We start from the raw sequence: 18,485 nt of genomic DNA on the forward strand, positions 1-18,485 counted from the left end.
AAGGCGGACAAGTGCCTTATATCCTAGGGTCTTAAGAGAAGTGGCTGCAGAGATAGTGGATGCATTGGTTGTAATCTACCAAAATTTCCTGGATTCTGGGACGGTCCCAGCAGATTTGAAAACCGCAAATGTAGCGCCCCTATTTTGAAAAAAGGAGGCAGTCAAAAAGCTGGAAACTATATACCAGTCAGCCTAACATCTGTCGTTGGGAAAATGCTGGAGTCCATTATTAAGGAAGCAGTAGCAGGACATTTGGAAAAGCATGATTCAATCAAGCAGAGTCAGCATGGTTTTATGAAAGGGAAATCATGTTTGACAAATTTGCTGGAGTTCTTTGAGGATGTAACGAGCAGGGTGGATAAGGGGGAACCAGTGGATGTGGTGTATTTGGATTTCCAGAAGGCTTTCGATAAGGTGCCACATAAAAGGTTACTGCACAAGATAAAAGCTCATGGGATTGGGGGTAATACATTAGCATGGATAGAGGATTGGCTAACTAACAGAAAACAGAGTGTCGGGATAAATGGGTAATTTTCCGGTTGGCAAACAGTGACTAATGGGGTGCTGCAGGGATTGGTGCTGGGTCCTCAACTATTTACAATCTATATTAATGACTTGGATGAAGGGACTGAGTGTAATGTAGCCAAGTTTGCTGCTGATACAAAGATGGGTGGGAAAGCAAATTGTGAGGAGGACACAAAAAAAATCTGCAAAGGGATTATAGAACGGCTAAGTGAGTGGGGAAAAATTTGGCAGAAATAATAGAAAAGCAAATTATAATTTAAATGGAGAAAAATTGCAAAGTGCTGCAGTACAGAGAGACCTGGAGGTCCTTGTGCATGAAGCACAAAGTTAGTATGCAGGTACAGCAAGTAATCAGGAAGGCAAATGGCATGTTGGCCTTTATTGCAAGGGGGATAGAGTATAAAAGCAGAGAAGTCCTGCTACAACTGTACAGGGTATTAGTGAGGCCACACCTGGAGTACTGCGTACAGTTTTGGTTTCCGTATTTAAGGAAGGATCTACTTGCATTGGAGGCTGTTCAGAGAATGTTCACTAGGTTGATTCTGGAGATGAGGGGGTTGACTTATGAGGACAGATTGAGTAGGTTGTGCCTATACACATTGGAGTTCAGAAGAATGAGAAGTGATTTTATTGAAACATATAAGATAATGAGGGGGCTTGACAAAATGGATGTAAAGAGGATATTTCCACTCAGGGGAAACTAAAATTAGGGGACATAGTCTTAAAATAAGGGGCCGCCTATTAAAACAGATGAGGAGAAATTTCTTCTGAGGGCTGTAAATTTATGGAATTCTCTGCCCCAGAGAGCTGTGGACGCTGGGTCATTAAATATATTTAAGGCAGAGATAGACAGATTTTTGAACGATAAGGGATTGAAGGGTTATGGGGAGCGGGCAGGGAAGTGGAGCCGAGTCAATGATCAGATCAGCCATGATCTTATTGAATGGCGGAGCAGGCTCGAGGGGCCAGGTGGCCTACTCCTGCTCCTATTTCTTATGTTCAAATAGCTCAACTCTGCGCCAGCTAAAGTGATTTTTCTTTCCATTTGGAGGATCATTCAAGGCAAACGTTGCCCGATCGCAAGTTCTGGTTTTTCGCGCATGAGCAGCGCATGGGGAAACCCGGAACTTGCGGGGCCTTTTACAAGGCCTATGCGTATGGTGTCATCAGCTCCGCAAAATCCCAGCTAATATAAAATTAAAATTTGCAGTGCATTGAGTTAATATTTGAAATTTATTGGTCTGTTTGTACAGTTGGCTTGTTACATGCATCAGATTTGTCACCATGCTATTTTAGATCACGATCAACCATGTGGTCAAGTGAGTAGAAAAGTGGCGAATGGAATTCAATCTGAAGAAGTGTGAGATAATTCATTTGGGAAGGGCTAACAAGGCAAGGGAATAGACAATAAATGGCAAGATAATGAGAAATGTAGAGGAACAAAGGGACGTTGGAGTGCATGTCTACAGATTCCTGAAGGTAGCTTGACAGGTAAATAAGGTGGTTAAGAAGGCTTCCAGGATATTTTTCCTTTATTAGACGAGGCACAGAATACAAGAGCAGAGGTTATGCTCGAGCTGTATAAAAACTGGTTAGTCCATTGCTAGAGTATTGTGTACAGTTCTGGTCACCACATTACAGGAAATATGTGATTGCACTCGAGAGGGTAGAGAGGATATTTACAAGGATGTTGCCTGGACTGGAGAATTTTAGCTCTGCGGAAAGATTGGATAGGCTGGGGTCGTTTTCTTTGGAACAGAGGAGTCTGCGGGGAGACTTAATTGAGGTTTATAAAATTACGAGGGACCTAGATAGAGTCAATAGGAAGGACCTACTCCTTTAGCAGAGTGGTCAAAAACCAGGGGGCATAGATTTAAAGTAACTGGTAGAAAGATTTGAGGGGAACTTTTTTCAACCAGAGGGTGGTGGGGGGGGGGGGGGGGGTCTGGAACTCACTGCCTGAAAGAGTGGTAGAGGCAGAAACCCTCACCACATTAAAAAAAAAAGTACTTGAATATGTACTTGAAGGGCCATAACCTACAAGGCTATGGACCAAACCTTGGAAAGTGGAATTACGATGGATAGCTCTTTTTCGACAGGGCGCAGACACGATGGGCCAATTTACAATATATTTACAATATAGTTCTCAGTTTGCATGTCATGTTTGTGTTTCTACAAACAGTCTAATGTAACATCCTGTTTGTTCACGGAAATTGTATTTATAATTATCAAAAGATGAATGGAGGCAATTTCCCTTCTCGTGCAGCACATATTCTTCACAAAGTTCCTGAGGACGTAAATGAGCACAGAAATTACTGTTTTCCTCCAGGATGCCAAAACCTTGATTGAACTAAGTTTAAACTTATTAGTCAAAATAGCGAGGCGGTTGGTGTATTGAGTATTATGGATTTGCTCTTGAATTTTCTCTTTGTCCCCCACTCACCAGCCCCCTCTTGCATTCACACTTTTTTTTTTTGCCCTGCCCACATTTGCCTCAGATTTCTAGTCGAGGGACTGGAGGACTGCTTGCATCTAAATATTTGATGGTGCCACTGTTTTGGTGGTTTCAAGCTGCAATTCCACAGTGATCCACGTACCTATTCATTTTCCCCTATCCCCTTCCTTACAGTGGAAGCAACTTGCTTCTGCTCAGTGTTCCCCTCCAACAGCACAGGTAACAATTCAACCTTGTTCTATCCACAGTATGAACCCAACTCGTTTGGATCAGAACTTTAGAGCAGCAGTAGCTTTACCTCACTCACTATCTGCATGGTCCGAGTTGATATTCTGTTATCCTCTATGTGAGTTAGACCAATTATCGTTATCACATGACTCCCAATTGTCATCAGTTTTAATGATTTAATTGGGCCTTTTCATTTTGGTTATGATGTTTTCCTGAATTCAGACCAAAAAATCAGATCTAATCCACCATGCGGAAAAATGTTTCGTTTGGTCAGAACATTTTGGGTTTAATCAAGACAATTTTGGAAGGAACCCGTGCATTACTTGAAGTTTGCATGTCCATACTAGTCCTTGAGCTATCTGCAACCATCAGTCTCCGTTTATCAGCTTCAAGATTTCTTCATCTGCTGCGTTTTCCTGTTTGACTTCCACAGGCCTAGAAATTCACAGCATTGTTTCCTAATTGGTGGATAAATCCTAAATCTGAACACTGGAATCTGTTGGTATTAGCAGCTTGAGATGCAAATTAGTGCTAACAGTCAATTAAACTTAATGGCCCCAAGTTTCGACATGATTTGCTCCTGATTTTTAGGAGCAACTGGTGTAGAACGGAGTATCTTAGAAATCGGAATTCTCGTCATTTAGTTTGCTCCAGTTCTAGTCAGTTAGAACAGTTTCACTTTGGAACAGAATTTTTTTTTCAAAAGGGGCGTGTCCGGCCACTTGCGCCTGTTTTCAAAGTTTCGTCAGTGAAAACTTACTCCAAACCAACTTAGAATGGAGTATGTGAAGATTTTTGTACGCTCGAAAAAACCTTGTCTACACTTTAGAAAATCAGGCGTGGGGGGGGGGGGGGGTTTAAAGGGAAGTTTACAAACATTAAACACTTCAGTATTACAAATAAAGAGCCATCAATAATAAATGATAAATACATCAATAAATCAATCAAAAAAAATTAAATAATTTTTTTAAAAAATCAATAAATAGAACATTTTCTACTTACCGACTGCAGCACCAGAAGCCCTCCAACAGCGTGCTGGGATGCCCCCCCAGTGTGTCTCTGTCAGTGTCTCTATCTCTCTGTCTGTCTGTGTGTGTCTCTCATTCTCTGTCTGTCAGTGTCTGTGTTTCTGACAGGGAGGAGGGGGGTCGAGGGAGAGAGGGGGGGAGCAGAGGGATGGGGGGGATGGGGGAGGGATGGGGGAGAAGGGGAGGGGGGGGAGAAAAGGGAGATGGGGGGGAAAAGGAGATTGGGGGGGGGGGGGAAAGGAGAAGGGGGAGGGAGGCTGAACGGGCCGGGCCCGAGACTTCGGGCAGGGCCCGTCCCTAGCACCAAATTTACAGGTAGGTGGCGTTAGGTCGGGACGGGGGGAGCGCGGGTCGGGGCGGTGGTGGGAGGTATGTCGGTTCGGGTCGGGGAGAGGGAGGTCAGGTCGGATCCAGTCCGGGGGCGGGGGAGAGCGGGAGTCAGGTCGGTGTCTGGTCCGGTCCGGAGGCGGGCGTCAGGTCGGTGTCGGGTCCAGTCCGGAGGTGGGAGTCTGGTCGGGTCCAGTCCGGGGGGTCGGGTCGGGGGCGGGGGGAAGCGGGAGTCGTGTCGGGTCCGGTCCGGAAGCAGGAGTCCAGACGGGTCGGGAGGAAGCAGGAGCTGGCCGTGGGAGGAGCCTTATTCACGCAGCCCCAGTGAGGCCATTCGGCCAGGGCTAGGGGCTGCGTGCTTCGGCCCCTCCCACACAGTTTCAGGCGCCTGGAGCTACTGCACTTGCGCGCCCACTGTAGCGTGCATGTGCAGAGGTCCCGGCACTGCTTTCAGCGCAGGGACCTGGCTCCGCCCCCTACAGCTCCTGCTGCGCTGCGCCGAGGGCCAGAGGACCTGCAGGGAGGTGGAGAATATGGAGGGTTTTTTTAGGCGCACTTTGTGGCGCGAAAAACGGGCGTCTAGGTTGGGACTGCGCCGTTCTAGGTGCGGCTCGAAACTTGGGCCCTATATGTGGTCATGCTGCACACCTAACTGGCCCATGACACAATCTTGCGCACACATTGAAGAGCAATTTGTTTAGCTGTAATTTGTGAAAACAAATTCACCCAAATTTAGTGAGATGCGTGTTGTGTGGAATTTTGTTGCAAGGCTCTGATACGGATTAATTCTGGCTAGTGTCATGCTTATTTTTTGAGAGCCTAGATGCAGATTCTATCATAAAATGCAAGACTTAGCAACCTGGGTGGGTACAACCTTATCAATGCCATGCATTTTCCATAATATTGATGAGGACTATTTGCATATCTATAATAAGGAACAGATGGAATTGGCCATGGTATTTTAAATAATCATTACTTTAAAATGCAAAACAGTCATTCCAAACAAATGGCAGATTTACTTTGTTAATTGTTCATAACATTGCCTCTTTATTTGTTTTTAAATGCCACTGTTAGAATATATAGAGAAATCTTTATCTGCTTTTCCTCTCCCCCACACCACCCCACCCCACCCCACCGCCCATAAAAGCTAATACTTTCAACACTGATCTTTTTGCAGATTGTTATATATGGAGATCTGCCAGACAAAAAGGAAAACATGATTTACTTGTCTAACCACCAGTGCACAGGTGTGTGAGCTCTTCTTCATATTCCCTTGTCGATTGAAAGTTTATTCAGATAGATTTTGTGTGTTCTGAATCTTCAATTGTTTTCTGTTTTAGAAACTGTTGAGTTAAGGAATAGTGTTTAAAGAATTCAAAATAGTAATTTACCACTTTAAGATGATCTTGATATATTGCCCCCTGCCTTTAATTGTGGTGTGTTTATTTTTAAACTGTAGCGTGTTACTGTAATTATGCTAAGATTCAGTGTCTTTAAGAGGTTAAAAATGTCCACATCCCTTGATTCCCCTAGACTCCAAAAATCTATCTATCTCAGCCTTGAATATACTCAGACTCTGTATCCACAGCCTTCTGGGGCAGAGAATTCCAAAGATTCCCAACCCTCTGAGTGAAGAAATTTCTCCTCATCTCTGTCTTAAATGGCCTAGCCCTTATCCTGAGATAAGCAGAGGTTGTTAATGACCCAGGAGTATTCCATTACTTGCCTAGTATCTAAGTAAATGTAGTGAGCGAAAAGCCCTCTAATGCTATGCACAAGAACTCAAATATCAATTTAATCCAATATTGTGCTGTGACTAGCAAGAATTTAAAAAAAATCTCATCAAGCGATGAAAAACTTCATTTTTATTGCACTGCTGTCAAGTTTCCCCCAAATTGCTTTGCTGATAATTATTTCATATTGTGTGTCTTCCCATATGCATTACATTCTGTAATTGTTTTGATAAAATTTAAAAACTTTTAACTAAAAAAAGCTAAATGAGAAATTGTACTTAACTTACCCAGTAGCTAGAACACTTCAGGATTGGATAACCCCTTAAGTAGAATCCATAGTCACCTCATTGCAAGCTGTTACGATAAACTGTTATTGCAAGCCTTGTAATAACCATTTGTCTTTCAGTTATACTAAAGATCCACTAATGCTTGGTACAAGAATTCAAACTTCAATTTAAGTCAAACTCCAAAACACTAAAATAGTCCTTGAGCATCTGTAATGAGTTGCTATTGTGGAAAGTTACCGTATGCATATTTCTGAAACCAATAAGGACAATTAGAACAACAATAACTAGTATTTATATCGCGTCTTTAACATTGAAAAAGCATCCCAAGGCATTCCCAGATGCCAATTCAAAGAGGGCGATATTAGGGGTAATCAAGGGAGGTTGGTCAAATAACTAGGTTTAAGAAGGAAAGGGAGGTAGACAGGCAGAGAGGTTTAGGGAGAGAATTTCAGAGCTTAGGGCTGAGACATGGCTGCAGGTGGTGAGGCAAAGGGAAGGGGAATGCAGAATAGGTTAGAGTTGAAGGAATGGAAAGCTCGATAGGGGACTGTACTAGGGCTGGAGGGTGTTGGAGGTTAGAGAGGGGTGAGGCCATGAAGGATTTTAAACATGAAAATAAGAATTTTAAATTTGAGGGACTGGAGTATAGGGAGCCAATGAAGGTCAGTGAGGACAGCGGTGACAGGTGAACGGAACTTGGCGCGGGAGTTTTCGGTGACTTGAAGTTTGCAGAGGGTGTACAATGGGAGGCTGGCCAGAAGAGCATTGGAAAAGTTGAGTGGAGTTACTGAAGGCATGAAAGAGGGTTTCAGCACCACATGGCTGAGGTAGCAGCAGAGGCAGGCAATATTTAAGTGAAAGTAGGTGATCATTTTGATGGAGAGGATACTCAGCTTAAAGTTAGATAGGATGCCGAGGTTGCAAATGGTATGGTTTGAGAAGGTGGTCAAGGGAAGCAATGGAATTGATATGAGGGTATGGACTTTGTGGCAGAGGGTGATGGCTTTGGTCTTCCCAATTTTTAACTGGAGGAAATTGCGGTTCATCCAGGACTGGATGTCGGACAAGCAATGGAAATGTAGAACTGGGTGCTTTCATCGTATATGTGGAAGTTGATGCCATATCTGTGGATGATGCCAAGAGGCAGAATATAGATGAGGAAGGGGCCAGAGATAGATTCTTGGAGACTTCAGGAGTAACGTTTCTGGGGTCGGCAGAGAAGATATTGCTGGAGATGCTCTGGATAGGAATTGATAGTTTAGATGGAGCTAATCGAAGGCACTGTCACTGAGCTGAACAACAAAGGAGAGATGTGGATGAGGATGTTATGGTTGACAGTGTCAGAGAGGTCAAGGGATGATACAGCAGTCACAGTTCGAAGTTTCATTTGTGTCTTTGATTCGGGCCATTTTGGTGCTTTGACAGGAGCAGATACCTGATTCAAGAGCTTCAAACATGGAGTTTGAGGGCATGATGACATTTGGAGAGGAAAGGGAGGTTGGAGATGATGGGTGTGTTAGTTTGCAAAGGCTGGGGGTGGGGGGTGCGGGGGTGGCATGGAGGGTGTTTATTTTTGAGGACAGATGATGACGGTGGTTATGGATTGAGGGGGTCATTACCTGAGAAGAGGAGAACCATTTACAACGTTAGCTAGCATGGGGGCCAGAAAGGGTAGTTGGATGGTCAGTTTAGTGAGAATGGGGTCAAGTGAGCAAGGAGGTGGGTCTCATGGACAAGATGAGCTCAGAAAGGGCTTGAGGGGAAGACAAGAGGGAAACTAGAGAAAGATGTGGGTTCAGTTCTAGAGTGGGGGAAGCTTGGGTTACTGAATGAGGGAAAGCAGCTGAATGGATCGACACAATCTTAGTGACAAAGAAACCCATGAGCTATGGGAGTGAAAGTGGGGTGGAGGAGAGGTTTTTAAGTAGACAATTGGTAGTGGAGGAAGGGTTATCTTTGCAGTCCTGGATGACCCTGCAGTAGTGAGCGGATTTGACAGCGGAAAGGCTCAATGGCATGATGTCCTAACCCTAACCCTAAATCTGCTGATGGATGGCTAAACCAGTTGTGAGCCAGGTATGTTAAGACTGCACTCCTTGGACCTCAACACAAAGATGCAAGGGGGAATGACGGGGATGGAAGCGAGTTGAAGTTTTATTGGGCACCAGGGCATCAAAGGTTTAGGTGAGGGAGTGGTTAAGCAAATTGACAGCTGCAGAAGTAGCATGGCAAGTTGAGGGCCAAATGCTAGGCAATTAGAAGTTTCAAAATGCAGTTGTAAATAACTTGGGGAAGAATATTGTCCAGGGGTGGGTGCAGATGGAAGTGGGGTTGTAAAGAATTATGGGGGTCGTAGGTGGTGGTTTATTCAAGGAGGCGGTCAGAGTTAGCCTTGTTTATGATCAAGACCATGGGAGTAGAGAGGCCATGGGTTGATGTGGTGGCCATGATGGAGGGAGAGGATTAGAGAGGACACGAGGGCAGTGTTTTCAGAGGACAGAAGGAGAAACTCGGAAATTTAGGAAACACTGAGGAGGACTGATGAAATGGGCAAACACATGGCAGTTGAAATTTATCGCAGAGAAGTGTGAAGTGATGCATTTTGGTAGAAAGAATGCGGCGAAACAATATAAACTTAATGGTACAATTTTAAAGGGAGCACAGGAACAGAGAGATCTGGGGGAGGTGTGTACAAAAGTTTTTGAAGGCGGCAGGACACATTGAGAAATCTGTTGAAAAAGCATAAGGGATCCTTGGCTTTATTAATAGAGGAATAGAGTACAAAAGCAAGAATATTATGTTAAACCTTTATAAATCACTGGTTAGGCCCCAGCTGGAATATTTTCCCAATTCTGGGCACCACACTTCAGGAAGGATGTCAAGGTCTTGGAGAGGGTGCAGAGGAGATTTGCTAGAATGGTACCAAACATACAGGACTTCAGTTATGTGAAGAGACTAGAGAAACTGGGATTGTTCTCCTTAGAGCAGAAAAGGTTAAGGGGAAATCTAATAGAAATGTTCAAAATCATGAATGTTTTTGATAGAAAAAATAAGTAGAAACGGTTTCCAGTGGCAGAATGATCGATAACCAGAGGAGGCGGATTTATGGTAATTGGCAAAAGAACCAGAGGTGAGATGAGAAATGTCTTTCCACAGTGAGTTGTTATAATCTGCAATGCACAGCTTGAAACAGTGGTGAAAGCAGATTCAATCATTTTCAAAGGGGAATCGGATAAATACTTGCAGGAAAAGATTTTCAAGACTATGGGGGTAAAGGCAGGAGAGTGGGACTAATTGGATAGCTCTTTCAAAGAATAGGCACAATGGGCCAAATGCTGTAACATTTAATGATTCCATAAGAGAAGCGGAGACTAAAATAACCAAGGATGAGCAGTCACTAAGCCACAACAACTAATTGTATTTATATAGTACCTTCAACGTAGCAAAACATTTCAAGGTGCTCCATAAGAGTGTTACCAAATTTGACACCGAGCCAAAGAAGGAGGTATCAGGATGGATGACCAAATGTTTGCTCTAAGAGGTGGGTTTTAAGGTGTGTCTTAAAGGAGGAGAAAGAAGTAGAGGTTGAAAGATTTAGGGAGGAAAGTCCAGATTTTTACTACCTTTTGTGTGAAGAAGTGCCCAGAGGAAATGCTTTCTCTATTTAGACTTATCAAATCCAGTATCATTTTAAAGAAACGTTCGATCACCCCTCAACCGTCTAATCACAAGGGAATATACAAGCTTCCCTCATAATGTAGCTCTTTAATCCATGGCATCATTCTGGCAAATCTGTGCTGCACCCACTGCAAGGCCAATATATCTTTCCTGAGGTTTGGTATCCAAAGCTGAACGTAATACTCCAGGAGGGCTCTGACCAAGGCTCTCTAAAACTGAAACATTGCATCTTCCCCTTTGTATTCCGCCCCCTAGAGATAAAGACCAGCATTCCATTTGCCGCCTTGTTTACTTGTTATACCTGTGTACTAGCTTTTAGTGATGATGTGCACATGGACACAAATCCTTTTGCTCATCCACAGCTCTTAGTCTTTCACCATGAACAAAATATTTTGAATGATCTTTTTTGGATCCAGTGTGGATGACCTCACATTCCCCCCATTGAACACCTATAGTGTTGTCAACTCATTCTTAGTCCCTTTGTAACCTCCTGCTCTCATGTGCATAACTTAGTGTGCCACCTAACTTAGTATCGTCTGCAAACTTTGGCTTGCAAGGAGGCTACAACAGGTCTCGCAATGGATCTTTTGGAGAATTTTAAAAATTATTACTATTCGTTCTGAGATGTCGACGTTGCTGGCGAGGACAGCATTTATTGCCCATCCCTAATTGCTCTTAAGAAGGTGGTGGTGAGCCACCTTGAACCGCTGCAGTCCTTGTGGTGAAGGAACCCCCACACTGCTGTTAGGGAGGGAGTTCCAGGATTTTGACTCAGCGACGAAAGAACAGCGATATATTTCCAAATCAGGATGGTGTGTAATTGGAGGGAATCTTGCAGGTGATGATGCTCCCATGCGCCTGCTGCCCTTGCACTTCTAGGTGGTCGTGGGTTTAGGAGTTGCTGCCAAAGAAGCCTCGGCGAGTTGCTGCAGTGCATCTTGTAGATGGTACACACTGCAGCCACGGTGTGCCGATGGTGGAGGGAATGAATGTTGAAAGTAGTGGATGGGGTGTCAATCAAGTCGGCTGCTTTGTCCTGGATGGTGTTGAGCTTGAGTGTTGTTGGAGCTGCAGTCATCCAGGCAAGTGGAGAGTATTCCATCACACTATGTAGATGGTGGAAAGGCATTGTGGAGTCAGAAGGTGAGACACTCGATGCAGAACACCCAACCTCTGACCTGCTCTTGTTGCCATGGTATTTATGTGGCTAGTCCAGTTAAGTTTCTGGTCAATGGTGACCCCCCTCTGCCCCCCCCCCCCCCCCCCCCTTCCCTCCCGGGATGTTGACGGTGGGGGATTTGGCGATGGTAATGCCATTGAATATCAAGGGGACTCTCTCTTGGAGGTGGTCATTGCCTGGCACTTCTGTGACATGAATGTTACTTGCCACTTATCAGCCCAAGCCTGAATGTCGTCCAGGTCTTGCTGCATGCTTTATTTTCTGAAGCGTTTTGAATGGAACTGAACATTGTGCAATCATCAGCGAACATCCCCACTTCTGACCTTAGGATGGAGGGAAGGTCATTGATGAAGCAGCTGAAGATGGTTGGGCCTAGTACATTGCCATGAGGAACTCTTGCAGCGATGTCCTGGGGCTGGGATGATTGATCTCCAACAACCACAACCATCTTCCTTTGTGCTAGGTATGACTCCAGCTTGTGGTGAGTTTTCCCCCCCCGATTCCCATTGACTTCAATTTTACTCGAGCTCCTTGATGCCACACTCGATCAAATGCTGCCTTGATGTCAAGGGCAGTTACTCTCACCTCACCTCTGGAATTCAGCTGTTTTATACATGTTTACACCAAGGCTGTAATGAGGTCTGGAGCCGAGTGGTTCTGGTGGAACCCAAACTGAGAATCGGCGAGCAGGTTGTTGCTGAGTAAATGCTGCTTGATAGCACTGTCGACAACACCTTCCATCACTTTGCTGATGATTGAGAGCAGACTGATGGGGTGGTAATTGGACAGTTTTAAATTTGTCCTGCTTTTTGTGGATAAGGAAATACTTGGGCAGTTTTCCACATTGTCGGGTAAATGCCAGTGTTGTAGCTGTACTGGAACAGCTTGGCTAGAGGTGCAGCTAGTTCTGGAGCACAAGTCTTCAGCACGACAGCTGGGATATTGTCAGGGCCTATAGCCTTTGCTGTATTCAGTGTGCTCAGCCGCGGAGTGAATCAAATTGGCTGAAGACTGGCTTCTGTGATGGTGGGGACCTCGAGGAGACCGATATGGATCATCCACTCGACACTTCTGGCTGCTAAGGGAGACAGTGTATCTGTGGCCAACTTTTAGGGGGATTCGAGTGATAGTTTAAAGTAGGGATGGAGCAGCATACTACCAGTGAGGGGAGAAAAGAAAGGTGGCAGGATGTGAGGTACTGGGAAGGGGAGAAGGGCCCCGAGAGGTGCTAAGAGAAGAAAACAAAGGCAGGTAACAGTAATTTGCTCTGATCTTGAGCAGTAGCCAAAATATGCACACGAATAGACACAGGAAATTTTAGTTATATGGGATGCACACTAAGTTATGTACATAACTTTGAAATTAAGGCACATGTCCTGGTTATAATTTGAGAGCATAGTAGAGATTATATGAAAGAGTCCAAAGTGGTAGGAAGAAGTTGGCTTGACGACAGGGTGGAGGCAGCTTGGAGCATCCATGAGTCAGTGTCCAGGTTTTGAGAGGGAGTGGGTCCTGGAGCTGTTTGAGGACAGAGCATCAATAGGTACACGGCTGGAGGTTGTCCATTGGAATCAGAGGGGTGAAAAAGTTTTAAAAATTAATTAGAGTGGAGACTTTGGTAAGTGAGATTTGAACTGGGAGATTGATCCAACAAATGGGAGTTCATGACTTATTCATGTTTGCCCTATATTAATTTAATGATCCACGGAAGAAACCGAGCCATACTGTTTTTTTTTAAAAACTTGCAGAATTTGCTTAGAGTCTGTTCACCTTTAAATAATTGACACTAAAGTGCAAGTTAATGCTAAACAGAAATCAAGCGATGCAACCAGACCGGCTTTTTATAAGGTGAAATAGTGCAGGAAAGATCAAGCCTCAATATTTTGATGGCATTGTGCTCTGAGTGCTGTATGCCATTTTCTTCATATTGGTATGTTAGATTTAACAATTCTGTTTCAGTATAAACAGTGGCAAGTGTTCTGAATGAGTTTGCTTTCTCTTTTGTTGTAATTAAATGTCTCAAGTACTGAATCGCAAGGGACGATATGGACTTTTTTTTGTAAAAGGCAAGAGTTCTGATAAATGTGATGACTGAGTAGTCTCAAAAGATTAAATCCATTTCAAAATTCCAGAATGATTAGAAACTTCCAAAAAATATGATTACCTGCAGTGTGGCATTCATTGAGGATTTGTACAGTATGGATTGCATTTCCTGTGTGAGAATAGATTCCACAGGCACTTGCTTGGATACGTTTCAATAGGCTGGTTTAAGCAGACTTTGTTTCAAATATAAAATAAAATATATCTTCAATTTGCTGTTCTGTATATTAATTCATGTAAAATACAAAATTATATATGTATATACTATTAAGGACAATATATTTTTCTTTCCTTTCAGTTGACTGGATTATTGCTGACATGTTAGCAATCCGACAAAATGCACTTGGCCATGTGCGTTACGTCCTAAAGGATGGGCTAAAGTGGCTTCCCTTGTACGGATGGTATTTCTCTCAGGTATGGTACCTTGTTTAAAATTTGCGAGGAAGGGAAACAATTTGCAATGGAAACAAATTAGGTTCAAAGAGTTATGTCATTAGTTTACTTGTAATCGGGCATTTCGAGGCTGACTAGTTTCTGTGATGCTGATATGTTGATAGGAACGGTCCTTCAATTGGAAATCAGCCTCACTATTCACCACTCCTTTAAACTTAAAACAAGTTAGCTATTTAACATGCCATTTTTAAATAGTAGTTAGTTGCCACGTTATTAAATTACTGGCAAGATCTTTCTGCATTCATGGAATAGATACATAAAATTCCTTAAACTTGAGGTCATCCAAAATTCTGCTGCCCGTGTCCTAATTTGGACCAAGTCCTGTTCACCCATCACCCTTGTGCTTGCTGACCTACATTGGCTCCCAATTACGCATGCCTTCATTTTAAAATTCTCATCCTTGTTTTCAAATCCCTCCATGACTTCACCCCTCCTTATCTCTGTAATCTCCTCCAACCCTACGACCCTCATATCTGCGTTCCTCCAATTTTGGCCTCTTGAGCATCCCCAATTTTAATCGCTCCACCATTGGTGGCCGTGCCTTCAGCTGCCATGACACGAAGCTCTGGAATTCCGTCCCTGAACCTTTCTACCTCTCTACTGCTCTTGCCTCCTTTAAGATGCTCCTTAAAACTTATCTCTGACCAAGTTTTTGGTCATCTATCCAAATATCTCCTTATGTGGCTTGGTGTCAAATTTTGCTTTAACACTCCTGTTTTACTACATTAAAGATATATAAATGCAAGTTGTTGATACAGCACAGAAGGAGGCCATGAAAGAACTATCCAATTAGCCCGCTCCCTTGCTCTCTTCCCCATAGCCCAGCAATTTTTTCCTTTTCAAGTATTTTTCCAATTCCCCATTGAAAGTTATTATTAAATCTGCTTGAACACACTTTCCAGCAGTGCATTCCAGATCATCATAACTCACGGCATAATGTTTTCCTCGTGTCACCTCTGGTTCTTTTGCCAATTATCTTAAATATGTGTCCTCTGATTGCTGCCCTTCTGCCACTGCAGCAGTTTCTCCTTATCAAAACCCTTCATGATTTTGAACACCTAAATTAAATTTCCCTTAACCTTTTCTGCTCTAAGGAGAACAACCCCAGCTACTCTAGTCTCTGCAAGTAACTGAAGTCTTTCATTCATAATAGCATTTTATTAAATCTCCTCTGCATCCTCTCTCGGGCCTTGACATCTTAAAGTGGGGTGTCTAGAATTGGACACAATACTTCAGCTGGGGCCTAACAAAGGTTTAGAATAGCTTCCTTGCTTTTTGTACTCTATGCCTCAGTTTATAAAGCTAAGGATCCCGTATGCATTTTTAATAGCCTTCTCAACATGTCCTGCCACTTTCAAAGAATTGTATACATACATCCCCAGGTGTCTCTGTTCCTGCACCCCCTTTAAAATTGTACCATTTAGATTATGTTGCTTCTCCTATTTTTCCTACCAAACTGAATCACTTTATAATTCTCTGCATTAAATTTAATCTGCCGTGTGTCTGCCCATTTCATCAGTCTGTCTATGTCCTCATTAAGACTATCCTTTTCACTGTTTACTACTTTTCCAAGTTCCGTGTCAGCTGCATACTTTGATGTTCTGACCTGTATACTTAAGTCCAGGTCATTAAGATACATCAAAAGGAGCAGTGGTCCTAACACTGGGGGACACCGCTGCACACTTTCCTCCAGTCTGAAAAACAACCGTTCTCTACTACTCTGCTTTTTGTCCCAGTGCCACTTTAATCCCATAAAACGATGTCTCTACAAGATCCTGCAAATCCCCTGGGAGGACAGACGCACCAACATTAGTGTTCTCGATCAGGCCAACACCCCCAGCATCGAAGCACTGACCACACTCGACCAGCTCTGTTGGGCGGGCCACATTGTTCGCATGCCCGATACAAGACTCCCAAAGCAAGCGCTCTACTCTGAACTCCTACACGGCAAACGAGCCCCGGGTAGGCAGAGGAAACATTTCGAGGACTCCTTGATAAAGTGCAACATCCCCACCGACACCTGGGAGTCCCTGGCCAAAGTCCGCCCTAAGTTGAGGAAGAGCATCCAGGAGGGTTGTAAGTACATCGAGTCTCTTCGTCGAGAGCATGCAGAAACCAAGCGCAGGCAACGGCAGGAGCTTGCGGCAAACCAGACTCCCCATCCACCCTTTCCTCCAGTGACTGTCTATCCCACCTGTGACGGAGACTCTAATTCCCGTAGTGGACTGTTCAGTCACTTGAGAACTCACTTTTGGAGTGGAAGCAAGTCTTCCTTGATTTTGAGGGACTGCCTATGATGATGATGAATCCCATAGCCTTCAATTTTGCTAACTAGTCTATTATATGGTACATTACCGAACACCATTTGAAAGTCCATATACGCATCAAGCACACTACCCTCATCCACCCTCCATTACTTTATCAAATAACTCAATCAAGTTAGTCAAATATGATTTGCCTTTAACAAATCTGTGCTGGACTTAATTTATTAACCCATATTTTCCAAGTGCAAATTAATTTTGTCTTGGACTAGAAAGAAAGAAAGACTTGCATTTATATAGTGCCTTTCATGACCACCGGACATCTCAAAGCACTTTACAGTCAATGAAGTACTTTTTTTGAAGTGTAGGAAACAAGGAAGCCAATATGCACACATCAAACTCCCACAAACAGCAATGTGATAATGACCAGATAAATTATTTTTATGTTGGTTATCTCTAAAGGTTTCCCCACCACCGACGTTGAGCTGATTGGCCAGTAATTACAGGCTTTATATTTGAATAGGGATGTAACATTTTCAATCCTTCAATCCTCTGACACCATTCTCAAATCTAAGTAGGATTAGAAGATTGTGGCCAGAGTCTCTGTAATTTCCACCCCTTAATCCTCTACACTCCAGGGAATACAAGCCTAATCGATGCAACCTGTCCTCTTTCTTGGACCCTTTTAGCCCAAATATAATTCTGATGAATCTGCGATGTACCCTCTCCAAGACCAATAAATGCTTTCTGTGGTGCAGTGCCCAGAACTGAATGCAGTGCGCAAAGGGCTAGAATTTCCTATGGCTTACTGCCCGGTTTTTAGGCAGTATTAGCCATTGTGGCCAGTAATCAGGTGAGCGAGAAATTCCTTACCTGAGTTACGCTGGCGTTTTCGAGGTACCGCTGGGGAGCGGAACACTGTCCTGAGATTGCCCTGGTGTGATATTTGGGTCAGCAGTGACCTGTAGGTGAGTATAAAAAAACGCGGAGCTGGGCAGCAGATGAGTACCTCTGCAAGAAAAAGGTTAGGAATTGTTTTTTTACTAATTATTTTAAAAATCTATTGTGATTTAGTTTAAAAGTGTCTTGGGAATGTGTTTTTGATTTTTTTAGGTGATGTATTTTGAATTTTTTTAATTGTTTTTCTGCTGTTAAGCCCAACCTGCAGTGTCGGGATAAAATATTATTGATTATTTTATTTATCGCCCATTTTGTTTAGAAACTGCCCAATCGACCCTAAATTGCACTTTTTCGCTCAGAATGGGGGTGCAAGACCCATGTTTTTCGCTCGCCGTATTTTTTAATTATTGGGGGGGGACGTTTTCGCCCGCAATAATCTTCCCAGTCTTAGCGGTCTTTTGGGCAGAAATCGGGAGCTGGCGGGCTTATAGGAAATTCTAGCCCTATATTCTTTATCTTCTGCATGAGTATGTACAGGAATCAGTTTTTCCAAGTTTTCCTTCGGCTATAGTGCAGAGTAGATAGTATTATAACTCCCTTCCAAAATTAGTATTTTTTTAAAAATGGATCCTTTTGTTACTATTTGCCTACAGGTACAAAATATATATATTTTTTGTAAATGTTATCAAACATGGTCGTAGTCTCTATCGTTGACATCCCCCTCCCCCCACCTCTTGCACTTCACAAACCAAGTGGCTTGCAGCATTTTAGCCCAACAAATTATTCCTTCTTTGAAGTATTTCTCCTGGCTGTAATGTCAAATTCTTTTCCAAAATGAGCATCTAGATTCCTACAGATTCCTAATCTCTCTCAGAAAACTTAGGAAGTAACCATTTGACAAATAAAAACTTCTCCGGATGGAGGCCATGAAGCAACTTGATCATTCTACGTCTACTGCTTGTGGAATTGTAAGGCTTGAAAAGTATGGAATGGAATTATAGCAATTTTAGTTTGCGTGTTTGAAAAATGAATTCAGTTGAATACTTTATTATCTCCGGTGTAAGAATTTAGAAAAGACCCAACTGAAAATGTTTTAATGTAACATGCTACACATGATCGATCTGCATTTATATGGAGAGAATGGTACCGATTTTTAGTTGTGATCACATTCAACACAATCGTGAAAAGCATCCAGAGCCCTAAAGCCTTAATTCATACTAATAAAACTATCAACAAAGTGAGATCAACAGCTGTAGTCCGTGTTCGTGTAAAACTCTAAATTGTTTCAGATTCCCTATCTGTGGTCACGGCTGGATTAAGGGCTGATGGG

The 18,485-nt window shown here is 43.2% G+C and overlaps 1 protein-coding gene across 2 annotated transcripts in view; it reads left to right on the forward strand.

The window, feature by feature from the left end:
• agpat5 (1-acylglycerol-3-phosphate O-acyltransferase 5 (lysophosphatidic acid acyltransferase, epsilon)) overlaps positions 1-18,485 on the forward strand; it is a 147,462-nt gene that overhangs the window by 38,359 nt on the left and 90,618 nt on the right. For both annotated transcript variants that reach the window (XM_070884912.1, XM_070884913.1), the window contains exons 2-3: positions 5,741-5,810; positions 13,840-13,955. In XM_070884912.1, the coding sequence (XP_070741013.1) occupies positions 5,741-5,810; positions 13,840-13,955 (186 nt within the window). The remainder of the gene's footprint in view (positions 1-5,740; positions 5,811-13,839; positions 13,956-18,485) is intronic.

The sequence above is a fragment of the Pristiophorus japonicus genome, chromosome 7, assembly GCF_044704955.1.
Source record: "Pristiophorus japonicus isolate sPriJap1 chromosome 7, sPriJap1.hap1, whole genome shotgun sequence".
NCBI classification, from domain to species: domain Eukaryota; kingdom Metazoa; phylum Chordata; class Chondrichthyes; family Pristiophoridae; genus Pristiophorus; species Pristiophorus japonicus.